The 17,206-nt window shown below is 30.5% G+C and overlaps 1 protein-coding gene across 10 annotated transcripts in view; it reads left to right on the top strand.

The window, feature by feature from the left end:
• Nucleotides 1–11,530, top strand: part of LOC134706681 (band 4.1-like protein 5) — a 37,827-nt gene extending 26,297 nt beyond the window's left edge. For 2 of the 10 annotated variants that reach the window (XM_063565838.1, XM_063565837.1), the window contains 2 exons: nucleotides 995–1,555; nucleotides 7,475–11,530. In XM_063565838.1, the coding sequence (XP_063421908.1) occupies nucleotides 995–1,555; nucleotides 7,475–7,696 (783 nt within the window). In that variant the 3' untranslated portion in view covers nucleotides 7,697–11,530. Of the gene's footprint in view, nucleotides 1–994; nucleotides 1,556–2,362; nucleotides 2,419–4,445; nucleotides 4,493–7,474 lie in introns of all 10 variants that reach the window. The other 8 variants (XR_010105647.1, XM_063565840.1, XM_063565843.1 and 5 more) reach the window with 8 other exon arrangements.
• The last annotated feature ends 5,676 nt before the right edge of the window (nucleotides 11,531–17,206 follow it).

Below are 17,206 nucleotides of genomic sequence, written 5' to 3'. Positions count from 1 at the left end.
ACCATCACTTTAACAGCAATATTATATTACCAACTGCAATATGAACTTCATCTTTATATACTCAGAAATAGTTTCTTCAACCTCTGACACTTAATTTTCCTTTATATGGTTGCTATGGTCTGCACCTCTACCTAAGTAGAATGTTAAACTTTAGTTTAAACTGAAATATTGTCTGCATTGGTATAGTTTAAAATTATGTATAGTATATATCACTGGTGATGGCATCTGTTTAAAACAAGATAACAAATTACAGCAGGCGTTTGATATGTGTGTTGTTGTTGACAGTATTTGTTGACAGTTTCTGTGATGAGTGTTGTTTTGAAATGAAGTGGAACCTCATCATGCATATACAAACATTGTAATATATCTCTAAAATAAATGGTAGAAGAAATCCTATTTTATTACATGTTTTGTTTAATAAGGTCAATAATACTTATGTTATCTGAAAAAGTATTAGAAACACTATTTTCAAGTGACATTGTTTAAGACTATTTAGATGTCATTTGTCAATGAAATGACTATAAAAAGGCATCAGATTCAAATCTTAAAATCTCTTTTGACAAACCTCTGTTAAACAGGGTCAACTGGTAGTGAAACCCTATTGAAACATTGTCAAAAACTGACCAACTATTACATGTGATGTATTTGTTATGAGGTTATACATAAATGTTTAATGTGTTTTAGGTACTGGTCATTGATATCATTTTTTCATTGTCATACATCGTATCGTACTATATAAACATTGTCTGATTTATCATGCTCCTAGGACTCAAATATTTGAAGACTTTTTGCATTCATGTAGAAACTTGCAAATATATATAAAAAAAAATAATATGTGACTTTGTAAGAAAACAAATGACTTTGTTAAGTACCAGAATGTTCACAATACATTTTTTATTCAAATTTATTTTTAAAGACGACATGATATCTCAGACATTTGAAGCATTTATGTTGTTTGTCTTAAAAAATCATTTGTTTCTTTGCTTTACCACAGACCACTGATGAAGCTTTCACAAGCACTTCAACCACCAAGCATACATCTGAGTCCGGGAAAAGCTTGCAGAGACCTTCCAGCCCAGCTGTACAGATCACAACTCCTGACTCTCCTAAACCCCCTCCAAGACCACCTCCCCCGAATCGTGCAAGCACTCTTCCAAAACGAAATTCTAGCAAAGAAGGGGAGATAATTATTGATTTTGCAAATAAATCTGATGAAGAAGCTGCCAAGTCATCTGGAAAGCCTAAACCTGCACCTAGAACAAAATTATCAAACAACCCATCTAACGAAAAAGAAGGGGCACCAGTTCTTCCTCCAAAGCCTAAAAATCCATTCCATGATGATATGGACCAAAATGAAACAGAAAAATCTTTGGTAAATTCTTTTGATAAATCTGGGGCTATTCAAACTGAAATAACCTCTGACCCTGTAAAAGAGGAAGATAAATGTACTGAAGCATCTTTAGATCAGAAGTTGACCCCTTCATCACCCAAGGCTGGGAAATCTCCTTCGGTGACCAAAAAGGCGGAGAAAGGAAACCCTCCCAAAGTTGCTATTGTAAGTTTTCTCTTTTCTGTTCAGGTCCAAATACTCAAGCTTGCTCTAGCTTTTATAATTCATTTAAATGCTCTCATTTTTAGTATAAAAACTGAAATTAACAATCAAAATATCAAGTTTAATTTTTTTTATCAATCAGTAAATTAAATGATTATTAGCAAATAAAGTGGATTTTGAAAAGAGTTACACATTTTAAAAATTTGGTTTTCATACATGCCAGTCAAAATCTATTCTTGATGTCTTACTGATATGGCCAAGAAAGCTGTGAATGTAAAATGCAATTGATTTTATTTTTCCAACACTGATTGAAATGAGAGCATTAAATGATATTGATTTAAAAACTGCATGTCGTATTGAACTTAGAAACTAAATATTAGTTCTGCTTGCCTGGCTTGACCTTTGCATGGATATAGTAACATTGCTTTTGCTTGTAGAATATAGTTATGCATCAAGTTAGTTCATAATAGTAGTTGGTGATTGTAAGAGTAACAATAAAGGAATCATATTTATCTTTGTACAAGACTTTCTAGATTTCAAATAAACTTTTAAAGGCAGTCTGCTTTATTTTATAAGGTCCAGAAAACAAGAAAAGCTATAAAGTATTACACATCAAGAATGTAAATTGAAACAATATAGTTCAGGTAGAAGTGTTTTATAAAGAATATTCTTCAGGATCGCCATTAAGAATTCAATGATTGCATTGGAGATATGTTTTATAATGTTTTGTCCAGTCAATTTACAATTTTTAAGAGATATAAGAATATTGCCAACTATTCATTCGCATGGCTTTATTTCTATAATGTGTAGAGAAGAAACCGGTCTGTTAAAAGAGAAACTACATTATGAACAGTAAGTTAATCCTAGTAAGTTTGTTCACCATCAATAAACCACAATGAAGTATGTCTTCTGTACACCTGTCTAATATATTGTTAAGTTTTTTGTGAAGACTGTTATAACAACACCACTTATTGCTGCAGTAATTTAATGACATAAACATGTTTTAGTGCTGTGGGCAAGTTTTGGGGGGTTTGTTCACACTTGTTAGATTTGACCAAGTAATATTTTTTTTTAAACTTTTCGATGGTTACAATGAAACCAAAAACATTTTTTTGCTCTTTAAAGAGAAAATATTTTCAGGAGGTCATATCAATGTAAAATAAAATACTGATTTATTTGGAAAATGATATAATGCTCTGCTCATTGTTAAACTCCATGTTTTATATGTTGAATATTGTTAGAAAGCGTGTTATTTGATATAAAAGTTTACAGTCGATTGCTTTGAGTGTGAAGGTAAGGGTAGCTTGCTTGCTAGCTGAACCGCCAAGTTATTATTATGTATAATTTACAACCCTTCTTTCAAGGAAGTCTAGTCTTACAGGCAGATAGATTGGTTATCTCTCTAACTAGTCTACTCTTAGTTTACCTAACCTAGTAATGACTTCACGGTTCAGCTGACAAACAAACAACCAAAGATACTACCTTTGCCTACATACTCAATGAAATCAACTGTAACACCAATAACTATTTGCAAGTATGCTTTCATCATTTGTTCATTGTAGATGCTAACATTCTCTAAGTGATTGTAACCTTTTTCTCATACTGATTCTATAATTTATCATTTCAGTTTTAAAAACAAAAAAAATCTGAATTCATTCTTTAAGTTCCATTTTGTTTTTCTGTAAACAATTTGATAACATACATGTAAAATTCTATTTGATTTGTTTATGCCTTATGCTTAATTACTGAATAGTCTTGAACATTCAGAAAAAAAAATGAATAAGTATGTAAATTAGGAATGGTAAGCCACCAGCAACAACGTTAACACATGTGTATATATTGAAAGGGGGGGGGGGGGGGGGGTCAGGACCTTTTTCGGGACGTTGGGATCGGGTGTTTTTAAAATTGGGATTTCAGGATTTATCCTTTTGGGATACAGGAATTCTTTTTTTTTTTAATTTCGTGATGTCTGGATTTAAATTTCTTTAAATTAGGGACCTGGGGATTTCATGTTTTTAAGCGATTTCAGGATCAGGACTCCCTGTCCCCTCTCATTGAAGGACATGAGATTGCTTCCTATGAATTGAAATATGAAATAATATTTCAGTGGATTTTAAAGCAAAAAAATGAAACATTTCAAAAGACTTAAATTAATGGTCAGACCAATTACATTGTATTAAAGAAAAATTTCTAAACAGTTAAATGTTTATTATTTTTTACAAGATGAATTTCTTTAATATTCTCAAACTGTAATGGCAGACAATTGCCATTGTTTTAGTGTATAACTTGTAGTTATAGATTTGCATGAGTTATTCTAACCACTAATTCACTGTAGACTGTTTTCTGCATGTCTTTACAATTCTACTGTCTTGGACCTGAATGGAATTTGCATGAGAAAATTTGCACGAAATAACTTGAAAATGAATGAAATATAGTTTATAATCCACTGTTTTTGCATCTTGAAAATATTTTGAAAGGTTGTGCATGATGTTCAATATAGAGTTATATATATTACTGGAAAAGTAATGTAAATTTGAATATATTATACTTAAAAATCTGTATTACGTTGCATAATTCATATTTCATCATTTTTTTTCTATAAAGTTTTTGAGCTTTCAATCATCAATCATTCATGATATTTTAAAACTTTGTCTATAAAAAGCAGTTTATTATTGAATTATTATTTGTGTTTGTTTATTTACAGGTTGTTTTTTATGATTCACATATTCTCAAAAGTTAACACAGAATATTACATTTTTATGGATAGTTCCTTGGTAGTGAGAGCTGCTAAAAACCTTTTGTATTTTTACTTTCTTTACATAGCCAAACCACAAACTTTATAGATAATTTCATTTGCTTAAATAACATTCTTACCTTTGTTTTGGTCCCACAGGAGAAATGCAGGCCACATATATCTATAGAGACTACTATATAATTTTGGTACAGTATAAACATTTTGATGTTGTAATCTGGCGCTGGTATCAAGCTTTTATTATTGTTATCACATGTTATCCTGGAAACCTCTTAATCTTTTGTTCTATAAAGAATTAACTAATGCTTTTATAAAAAGAAATCAAATAATGACATACAAAAACAAAGTCTTTCATAATCTTTTGTGCTAAAAGTAGTAATTATAAAGAAAAATCTGAAAAAAAACATTTGGGAGTATAAAACTATTGCTTTAAAATTAATTTATTTTGATTGCTAATTGTTGATTGCAAATATTAAACAGCAAATATAACACACATATTCAGGATTATCACAAGAAAAGTACAAATGAATATAATATTGTTTGTAACAGACCACCAATGATGACTTAAATTTACTTGGAAACCTTGTAATCATGCCAGACAGGTGATGTTATTCTGTCTCCTAGTTGAAAAAAAGTCTGCTGTGGTGTAGTGTGCCCACCATGAGCACAAGTGGTCTTGAGTTTAATCCTGACAAAGTCCAATCTAAAACTTTTAGAATTAGTAATTGCTGCTTCTCTGCTTAGCACACAGCATTTAAGAGTAAGAGGAAAGACAGGTAATTCCCATCAGAAAAATGTTTCCATAGAGTGTTACATGCCTTTCTGCAGGCAGAATGTTAGGTAGTTAACTTTCACAGGGTTCATATACATATCACCTCACATGTTGTATGTAGGATTTGCCATTGGACATTAAACTGCAATCTATTATAATCATCATCACCAAATAGAGAAGTCTTACAACTTCTTAATAAGTAGCAGGAATTATTTTTGTTTGTAAGCCTGACCAAGAAAGGGAGGGCACTCAAAACCTACTTACAGGTGATGGTACTATTAGAAGACCTCTTAGGTGGTTGGAATAAGTATGACCCTTAATCACTTTTTTCAGCACTATTGCCTTTAGTTATAGTTTACATTTATTGGCTTTTATGGCTGCTCCTGTTCAGGAGATTCGTTTGTAAATTTTAAAATCACTTAATTTGATGGTTGTGAACATTTTACTCTACTTAGAATAATTAAAATGATGTTGATATACTTTCTTTTTTTAGGGGGGCTTTTAGAAGAAAGATAGTCACTTCTGTATATTTTAAAGAGGTTTCCAGGCTAATTAACAACGGAGTATATATCCTCCATGATACAACATCCCAAATCTTTTAATATACCTATTACTATACCTTAGATTTAGAAAGAAAAGAAAAAGATTAGAATAAGATATACCTTTTTCTGCATGAATCCATAATCATAGCTTGTTATTTATAACAAATAAAACACCAGTGCCCCTTCTGTTTGTAAGATTTCTAATGCATCAATCATGATGTTGTTATACAAACCAGAAAACTCTTGTGTTTTAAACTGAGTTGCTGAATGTTATACATACAACCATTAAGAAAACTTGATAAGTTATTTATAAATTGAATTGCTGAATATAGAAGAATTGTATTAGCTAGTTTAAATTCAGCAGCATTTTGTAGACTATAGATTCATTAAGATAATAATCTTTCTTATTACACAAGTATTTACTCCCATAACTTTACATTTTTAACACACTATATAATACATGCAGCTTTCAATATTAATATGTAATAGGTCACTTGACTTTAAATGTATTATTTTTTGGACACCGTTATTTAATAATATAAACAAATTTTTGCTTGTACCACCATCCTGCTAAATACATTTTTTTGGCTAGAAATTTCAGTGAATTGCTCTAAAAGAGTTACATAGACATCAATTCTAGTAGGGAAATTAAAAGTGAAGTTGTATGTGAAGACTGTGTAATACCTTTTAAAGGCTAATCTTGAAATGGAAAAAAAAGGGATTATGACACTTTTTCATTTAAAAGTGACAAAGTTTAATCTTACAAGGTGTTTGTAGAACAATTCCTTATCCTGAATTTAAAATATAAATATAAAATTTCCTTTAATACTTTAATTGCATGAGTGTAGATATAGTCTGTATATCTGTTCAAATTCTCTTTAATATTTATTTTATAATTTTAGTTTATAACATCTTCTATTTCATTCTTTTATTTCCTCAACAAAATTTTGAGGAACTAACAGAGCTCCCTTGTAATTTATTTATTTCTGTGATGGTCCATTTAAATCTAGTTCATATTATTTGTATTTAAGAATTGAATGCTTCTTTTTGTATTAAACTTTATTGGGGTGTAAAAGCATTGACCAAAGTAAATTTTGTATGAAGCATGGAAGGCTTTACTGAAGTTATGTTTTACACTGAGTTTATTTCTCATTTCATTCCTATAACTTTTGTGTACAGTACTACAGATGGATCAAGAGGAGAAAAACAATATATCAGGCACAATTCATATCCAATATTTTGTAACAATGTAGGTGGTGTTGGTATAAATCACATGTATCACAGTCTTTTAGACCTTTTTACCTTAAAAAATATTCTTGTATGTATTACTGTAAATTCAGAAATTATTGCGTGTATATATATTGTGATTTTGTCATTTTAGACTTAAATGCGATTTAATTTTTTAGGATTTTAAGAAAAATCCTGTTTAATTCATATTAGATATTTCCAAATGCGAGTTTAAATTATTGCATCACTACTCGCATTTTTCGCAATAATAAAAACCTCGCATTAATTTCTGAATTTACAGTATCAATCATATTGAGGTGAGAAGGTAAGAAGGCTTACTTTGTATTCTAAGATTACTTATGTTATAAGGAATCAAAAGTATACCGTAATAAACTTCTTGAATATAATTTCAAATTTTTTTAAAGTTAGCTTTTGACTAGTAACTACACAATATCAATTAGAAATATAGCTGTCAATATATTTTTCAGTAGACTTCATTTTACCAATCCATGTGGTATTGTTTAAGACTTGTTTTATTTTATGTATTTAGGTTTTCAGTAGACTTCATTTAACCCAGACACATGGTATTTTTTATGAGTTCCTGTAATTTTATGTATTTACATTTTCAGGAGTCTTCATTCATTGGTTCGAAGCCTTCATCACGCAACCCTTCAACTTCTAGTTCCAAAAGTTTACCTTCTAGATCAACATTCACAAAGAACGTGGTCACGCACAAATCAGAATCTTCATATGGTACCAGTACAAATGGGAATGATTTATCACCCTGGCATGTGACGCCACAAGAACCTAAAACTATTGAAAGAAAAGTCACGTTGACAACAGAATTGTAAAATAATTACATTAATTGTTTACTACTGTATATTTAAATGGTTGTGTTTTATATCAGCTTTTTTCACTGTAAAATCAAGGGCCTTCTTTTACTTAGGTCCAATGCCCCTATGGGAAACATATTCAACAGCTTAGTTCTAGTACCCCAGAGAATCAAAGGTTTCTGTTATGGTTTAACTAAGTCTAGGCTCAGATGTGGGCGTAGGATAAGGGTAAAGTTGAGGGATATAAACAGAGCCTTAGATTAGCAAAGTTCTATATATTAAAAGATTGCAGGAGAAGTCAATTTTAAGTTTTAATAGCATTTATTGCTTGCAGCTAAAAGTAGGTTGTTAATTGATGAAATTTTGTTAAAAATGACTACTGGGCTTAATTTTTTTTACGGATCCATTGTTACTTTTATTTTACTACAGCATATCATATCCTTTTTAAACATATCAAGTTACATTCATTGTTTTATTGCTTATGCAAAGTAAGTGCTTAATTTTAAAATCTTGTTTTATTTTGATAAATTTGATGAAAGCGGTTGATGATGAAATTGTGTGACTTGTTATGTGCAATGCTTTGATTTCTTATCCAGTATTTTAGTACTTTTCTGTATTTTTATAATTAAGCTATGTGTAGCAAACCGGTGGCATGGGTACAACTTGTTTAGCTTTTGTTGTTGTATTGAACAAATGTTTTAGAACAAAATAACACAATTTAATTAATTATTGTGTACCTTCTCTCTGGAGAAAACCAAAATTAACTGTTCCTGAAGGATAAAATATTTATGTCTGGTGAATAATAATCAGAGTGTCTTTCACACTGACTCAGATCCAGAGATTAACAAGCCATATTCAAAATATGTTGAAAATTATTAGTTTTACAAGTTTTGTTGCTTGAGAGGTACTTTTTTATTTGCTTTTAGGTTACATAATTGTGTGTGGCTTGTCATCATATGAAAGAAGGGAATTTTTGTTAGAATTATATAACCAAAAGCTCCTTTCATTAATGACGTCTTTTAGCCATCCATTCCAGAATTAAGTCCACATCTAAAAAAAATGGCACATTTTTAGAACAACTAAAAAGACATATCAAGATCATTCAATAGAATATTTGAGATGGAATTTTTCAAATATTTATTTGAAATAAGTGGTGCAAAAAAATGTTGCGATATAAGTAGGGGTAGAGGGAATATACCCCTGAAAATGACATCCATGCCTGTGCCTTCTGCAGCAAATATACATAGTATAGACAACTTATTTTATTTACTGATGAGTATAAGGGATGAATTTTGTAACCTACATATTTTTATATCAGCCATGTTAGCTGTAGTAGACTTTAATCACCTTCAAAAGGAAGACCATATCAGCATCATTGTAAATTTCATCTCTCATTTTACTAAGGTTCAGAATATTATTATCATATCATATATATGTTTAGTACATACTTCAAGTTCAGGTTCAAGCTTGTATTGCTTTACATTTTATTTTCATCATTGCATTAAACATGCAGTATTTATGCACATATCTCAGCATTGCCTGATATGCATGTTACTATCAACAAGCAATATTTCAGCTAGGCAGTTAGCACATTTCAGTTCTAAAACAAAAATGGATGCTGTACTTGTATCTTTCTTACTTTTCTCCTGAATATGTTTGATATCAGAGATTTATTTTGATAGAAAATTCTTGAAATTATGGACCAGCCAAAAATGTTTTAAAAAGCCTAGTCATTGTTAGCTACGCATCAAAATAAAACATTTTTATTCTAGTCCAAGATAAATTGTGAAAATTATTAATCAGAATTATTTATATTGTTGTAAATAATCTAGTAGATACTAGCACAGTGCTTTGTATATTTTGGATGCATGCAAAATAATTTTTTTTTTTAAAGTTTTCTTGAAATAGAATAATTTGAATTGTCTTTTTATCTCCTACAGCATATCATACAATCTACCTGTATCATTGAAATCAACAAGTAATGGGCATTTTAAAGTTCCGATTTAATGAAAGTTCTGGTTGCATAATATCCAGATTTTTTGGTTGTGAAAATTGATTTGTTGAAAAATCACTCCAAGTTGTTTATACATAAATTCATTTTACATGAACGAGTCTGAAGTGATAGTTACTCACATTCCTGTTTAAGACATTGTTTATTGTTACTTAAGCCACTTTAGTTTTCGAGAGACAAATGGTTTTTGGGCTTAAGAAAATGAGAATATGAGGTCAGCTGTTCAGTAGGTTGAAGTTCTTTGGTTGTTAAAGGGTAAAGAACTGTTCTGTGATGTTGCAATTTATTATCTTATCTACAGGTTGTGAATTATTTTTAGCCATTCCAAGCATTTTAAAGACACTTGAGATTGACATTATAAGACTATAGAATTATAAGACAATATATGTGGGTTTTTTATCTGAATTTAGGAATAAAATCATGAGCTGCACATAAAATTGAAAATTTCACCTTAAACATGTAGTTTCAAAGTTTTTATTTTTGTTGCAGTGATTCTTTTTTATGCATATCCTTCAACTTTTACACCTAAAATACTTGCAATGAATGAGGGTTATTTCATTAAAATATGAGACTGTAATTCTGTTATCTTACTGTGTCATTCTCAAGTAAATTGTTTTTATTTATAAGCATGGGTAAATTATACATTGTTTTAACTTATTCCATCCTTAAAATCAGTGCAGACTTTTTATATCATTATTAATATCATGTGCCTTATTGGTTATCTTTACATTTGTCTATACAATGATGTTTATTTTTAGAATTTTTAACTCTAAATTACAAAATTTTATCTCTATGATAGAGAATAGTATTACCAATAAAAAGAACTGTTTGAAAATATGTAAGCTGTTATGGAAAAACGGAATTACTCCAGTTTGCAGGCATCTTTTTATATTTTATATTCAGAAGTTATTGATATGAATCTCAGATAACCAACCAAAGTGGGACATGAATTTTATCTACTTGGAGAATGTTTTTCACTTTTATCTGATTAAACAATTATTATTCCAAAGTATTTTTACTTATGTATTTTAAAAGAATTTTGAATTTATATACATTTGGTTGTCTTACAGATAAATTAAAAAAAACATGATCCTTTTCGCTGGCTAATAATTAGAATTTGTAACTAGATGCCTTCCAAATTGTCTAATCTTTAGTTATGCTTGAAATATTGTAACGTTGAAATATTGATGATGACCACTGTGATTTTGATTGTAACAGATTTTCTACATGAGTAAAGATTGGAGATTTTTGTATTTCACATATCAGAGTCCAACTCATATCAAGTTTGAAGCATATCTTGCTTATTTTCCTTTTGAGATATTTGGAGTCATGAACCCAATATTATATTTGGGTTTTGATAGACAACTTCTTTTATGGAAATTTGAAAGTTGGTGTGATGCTGTAGTTTACAAAATTATCTTCATATTTTAGTGATACAAATGGCATGGTAGTGTCATAGATATATCATACATGTATTCAACCTTACTATAATAGAGAAGAATGTTCTTAGAAGTGAACAATTTGCAAAAAGGAACTGCCCACAAGTATACTAACTTGAATTAAATATGTTTAAAGGAAATAACTTCAAACTGTCTGTCTATATCTTAATTGGTTTTAAATATCATAATTGTGAAATGTTTACTATAACAATTTATTCTACTATATATATTTATATTTTACATTACATTACACTTCATCTGATCTATACAAAACATTTTATTACATTTCCTATAGATAATTTTATGTGATACCTTGCCACTATTTTCTGTCTGTATAAAGCTTGTTATGTTTGTGCTGTAAAGAGCTTGTTTTCATGTCATTCAAATAAATCATGAATTATCTCTCTTTGTTTATTGTATATGTTTGGTAATTTGAGTACAAAGACAATAGTGACAAACGACACTATGATGGTGAAAAATATAATAGCTTATTGATGAATATTCTTGTACTTACCAATAAATTATATATATATATCAGAAAAGAAGTTTATGGATTGACAAAGGTTTTTGGTTTCATTCAGGGTATATGATACTTTGTCAATAGTCTAATCAGACAGATCACCTTCATTTTGATGTCTAGAATTTGCTGGCTGAGAAAGTTCAAACAAAAAATATGACTAGTAGTTTGTCAATAATATTTTCACAACTATTCTCTGATTCTTGTCTTTCCCAAGTCTAAGGGTTTAAAATTGGAGACCAAGAATGCTTATCTGTCCACAGCAGAAACTTTTTGTACAAAGCTTCCACAAGGTAGCAGAGCTTGATACTTAAGGATGTCTGCTGGTCATGGTTTGGAATTTTTGTCAGATTTTCAGAATCCTCTGGACTTATCCATTTGAACGCCTTAAAAAAAAATTTCCCATGAACCCCCATTTTTCTTTTTATAAATCTTGTACATGCATAATTATAAGCCATTTGTAAAAGTCTTATAAAATTTTATTTATTTTTTGATAGTTTTTGGGATACGATTGCTGTCAAGCAATCTGTAGACTTTTACCATTGACCCTATGACACACTCCCTCACGTCATTCGTTTTATTCTAAACATTCGGCAACATCTCAGATTCTTATGATTGTCTTGCTTTAAAAGGTAAAAACAAGCAAAACAATTGAACATAAACAACTTTCCTGTAATGTTTTACTCATAATCTTCATGTATGATATTTTCCTTGACTTATATGCGTGTTTTTAACAATACGGAAAATCAGAATTAAACAGTATTTATATTTAGTGTTTTTATAAATTTAGAAACACGTCAGAGGGAATTCCCAAATTTTTATAACTTGCGAGAGTTCTCTGAAAGACGATCGATAATTCTATTTCTGTCACAAGAACTGAAGTGGAGTATTTCTATATTTTACCGTTATGAAGCTGATATTTGATACTGTACTCTCATAAAGAAATGGAGAACCATTCATCATATCATTTAATAAACGTTCTTGTTCCAAATCGCATGTCGCGGTTTGTTTATGTATTAATGTCCATGCGTGGTCTCACTAATTAGAGACAAACAGAATTGCAGAGACAAAAAGCGTCAAGAAGCGACAAGAAGAATAATATTAGCAACAAGAAACTATTTAGCGACAAGAAATCATTTTTTTATTTATATTACTTATTCGAAATAAATATTAAAAAAATATGCAAAAGAAAACAATTTCAACGACAGGAAAGTTAATTTTGATAGGGGGGAAAATGAAACTTGTAAATCTAATTCAGTTGCTACATTTATTTACATGATATTTTATAAGGTATCACAGGAAGTATATTTTGTCTTTTTATTTGTTTTTAAAACCATTTTTGTACAAAATATAATTAACTTGCAAAATGCATTATTTGTGCATAATTGTCCAGAAAATTCATACACAAATTGTGAAATACAAATTAAGAACTGAAATCAAACAAGAGGAAAACATAATTAAAATGTGAATATTTTTCATCATTTTATTTAGTGTATTGTCTCATTTAACGATATTTATCATGTTTATGCATATAGATTGAAGATTAAAGGAAACTGATGACAATCTTGAGTTTTCAACAGGTGTTCACTATTCGGTACAATAATTTTATATTCTGGTGCGTGTAATTGATGAAGGTGTTAATGGATGTTATTGTTGCAATAAAACAAAGGACACGCACCTAGTTAATCTCATTTGTTGCTCTTAAATGTGTATTACCTTAGAGTGAAGCCACAGCTAATGTTGGTCCTATCAGGAAAAATTAATTGTACAGTTAGGAAGGAAATATTATTTCATGTTTTTGTTTTATTAAATCCTTCAAAAGGAAGGTGACAAATCTTTGTTTTTATTTTCATTTTATAGCGTTTACATTTCCTTTGCTCTTACACATGTTTAATTTCTACATCTATCAATATGATAATAAAAAGTACACAATCTCTTCATCAATTTTTTTTTATTTCTTCATCTTTCAATATAATCCTAAAAAATATTTTAATGTATGTGATAACAAAATGTATTCTTGTCGCTAAATAGCTTCTTGTTGCTTTTTGTCACTTATTATTTTTCTTCTTGTCGCTTCTTGACGCTTTTTGTCGCTAATTAGTGAGACCCCACATGCGTGTAGTTTTCCTGATTTCAAGGGGTATCAGATTGAGTGATTCCCCGCTTCATTGATTAATTTGAAACTCATGGGATTCTTTCTATGTCTGTCTGCATATGGAGGGCTATTGTTGTTGCATAATTTTAAATCACATGCATAATTTAAATTAAAATAAATGTTTCATCGTAAAAATTACCTATAACACCCCTTCAGCAGAAATGGAATCTTCCATGTTATCGTTTCGAGTTGTCTCCCTTTTCGAAGTATTTGTCAAGAAGAATTAGCTCGTTAATGCCGGTAAACGTCGTATTATATTAAGAACGATCTCAATGTAAACAGAGGAGTGTGTACGGAAAGGAGTCATGCCCTCTGACCCAAAGGAACTTCAATAATTAAAGAGTAAGAAATGGGGTTCCTCCTAAACTGGTCCGCCGTTCTATATATAGCTTCGCACCGAAGGTCAGTGTAGCGATAAGTGAACACAATATGATAGGGGTCCAGTTTAGGATTCCTCCTAGAATTACGGTGATAAGATACGGAAGCAAGTTAACTCGTACCACGGCATTGGAACCAAAAAAGTTAACTTGTACTACTGGGAAGTCGTAACATTCAGAAAAAATATATAAAAAAATATGATGTTTTATGGGTTTCTGTGTGTAAACTTAATAGAAATAAAGTTGAATTACTTGAATTTTACACAGGAGTTAAATGAAAACTTAGACAAAAATAAAGAATGTTTTAAAGCATTAATGTTTTAACTGATCTTTCAAACTAGAACATAGGCGGATCCAGCCCCCCTTTTTTTGTGGAAAAAATTTGGTTGATAATAAAGGGAATCATTGAAGCATGACTGGAGCGGGCCCCCTCTTAGGTCAGTCAGCGGGCTCCCCCTTAGGAAAAGTTCTGGATCCGCCACTGTAGAACTTAATCCAGAGGAAAGTTAAAACATTGCTTTAACTGTACCTTATTAAAATTGAACATGTTGAATATGTATATATATCCAATTTAAGTTAATTAAAGCTGTAATCCATGATCACAAATTGAATGCTATGTTTACAATTGTTGAAAGCCATGTGCTTTTTTGTGGGGGAAATGCGGACCCCCTTAACAGGAATCAGTTAAATTTCATTGTTACATTTATTTATAGACAGTAAAAATAATTCTGGCAATCATTTTGACTAACTGCTAAGATTTTATTATTCATGAAAAATTTTCTTCGGGTGAAACTGTATATACCTTAATTATCTACATCTGCCACAGTATTTTCTATCCAATATACAAAGAACATAAGCTACAAATTGGTCATTGTACTTTCAAATTATATACATTTTACAGACATGACAGACTTAAGAGGTATTGGGTGAAAGTAACGTATATCATGTATATTCATCATTTAACACCATTTGAATGCATTTAAATAAGTTGGTACGAGTTAGCAATGGTTCGATTTTTTTTGGTTTTTTTAATGGTACGAGTTTACAATGGTACAGGATAACTATAATTCGATAAAACACAATAAGTACATGGCTCATACACATGATACACTTGTAACGGGGATTGGCTATTCTTTAAGTTGAGTGACTATTCAGATTGTTACATTTTGCATGTGCAGTTGAATTAGTTTAGAGAATAATACTATCCAGCTGTACCAGGTTTACCGGCCAAAAATGCTTGAGACTCGCGCATGTTCATGCTTTTTTTGCAACAGTATTCTTGGATCTATTTCTTTCCTCTTTGATCTTTTGAATTTTGGCCAAATCTCATGCATTTGTTTAATGAAAATTTGGCAGAACTGCTATACATGTGTCAATGAAAACTATGGCAATCGTATCCCTCAGAGCATTCTGCTCTTTGATTAAGAACTTTAACTGGCCAATGATAAAGCTATGATAAGTCAAGAGAGAACATTTTCCCGCCAAAATTCCAATGGCTTATATCTCGAAAACAAGCACACTGACCCCTACATTTTTTTTGCTTTGTTGATTCCTCAATGTATTCCCTATCAATACATACTAGTTTTATGAAAAGTTATTTATTTTGAAACTGAGCAGCAGACATCCTTAATATCTTTTATGCTTATGGTCTGAAGTTTTTGTCTGGCATATGTTCAGTATCCTTGTCCTCATTCCAAAGTTTCAGCAACTGCTTAAATACTATTGTTTTATCACACTGCACACTTATGAATAATAGGACAACTAAAATTGGTATACATAGAATCACTACAAGATCTACATTCATGTCATACAGGGTTCACTTTATTTCATGGGGATCAGTGATTAATGTTGAGTTTTAATAGTTAATATTAAAAAGAAGATGTGGTATGATTGCCAATGAGACAACTCTCCAAAAAAGACCAAATGACAGAGAAATTAACAATTCTACGATTTTCAATGATGAGGAAAGCCCATACCGCATAGTCAGCTATATCAGGACAGTGATGTGACAGTACAACATAAGAACAAACTAAAAACTCCATAGAAATGGATATATCTTGTCAGACAGATCCAAATAGAAATACATCTAACAAAAAACAGAAAGTGGACATGGATGGGTGCTTGTACATCACAACATCAAAACGACAAGTAAGCAGATGGTAAAGTGTGTTTGGTGTATTGAATGATAGTAAGGTGTATATGTCCATCTGAAAAGGTTGGTCTGATGTTCATTGTTAACTTTTAAGACTAAATATAGAATTCATTCATGATCAGCCTAGCATGTGAGAAATTTCAGCATGTGCTCTATTTATTATTGTGACTTGATCAAGTTTTCATTTTTGAGGAACAATGTTGCGGATATGAAAGTTGACAAACTGATTATTCAAAAGAAAATAACACTTAAAAGATGCTTAAGCTTATACTAACACAAGTTTATGGATTGATTGATGGTTGCTTTACAATCATTGGCAAATAGTGCATGCATATTCAGACCAAATAGAATTGGAATTCAAAGCCAATGGACAATACATAAAAAAGCATATTAAACAACATCAAGAAGTGTTTTGATTTTTGGGGAAAGATGGCCTTCAAGCCAACTTATGACCTTACTTCTAACCAGGCGTGAGTTTCGCTATTATCTTGTTGATCGAGCTGTGTTAGTGACCACCAGTTGGGACTTTACTTACAATGCACCATATCATGTTAGTTTCCAGACAGCTACTTCAGTTTGTGTGGATTTAACATGAAGCAACATATATGATGTTCCAATGTTTTATCTAGAGGGTTGCGAGGACTGTCAAGAACAAGGAATTGATTTTACCCATCAAAAAGGTAAAATGACATTTTAAATTTAAAAACTATATTTAGACTGATATAATTATAATTTCATACCTCTTTAACAACCTAATTTTTAAGTTTGCACGATTAAAAGAATAGAAGATGTTAATAGAAAATCTGAATTGAGTTTGTTTGAGCGGTTGAAAGCATCATCGGCATTCCCTTAAACTGCAGTACGATTTCAAACAAGA

This window comes from Mytilus trossulus, chromosome 2 (genome assembly GCF_036588685.1).
Source record: "Mytilus trossulus isolate FHL-02 chromosome 2, PNRI_Mtr1.1.1.hap1, whole genome shotgun sequence".
Lineage (NCBI taxonomy): Eukaryota > Metazoa > Mollusca > Bivalvia > Mytilida > Mytilidae > Mytilus > Mytilus trossulus.
Note: the sequence above shows the minus strand (reverse complement) of the source record. Positions and strands in the feature narration are given on the sequence as shown.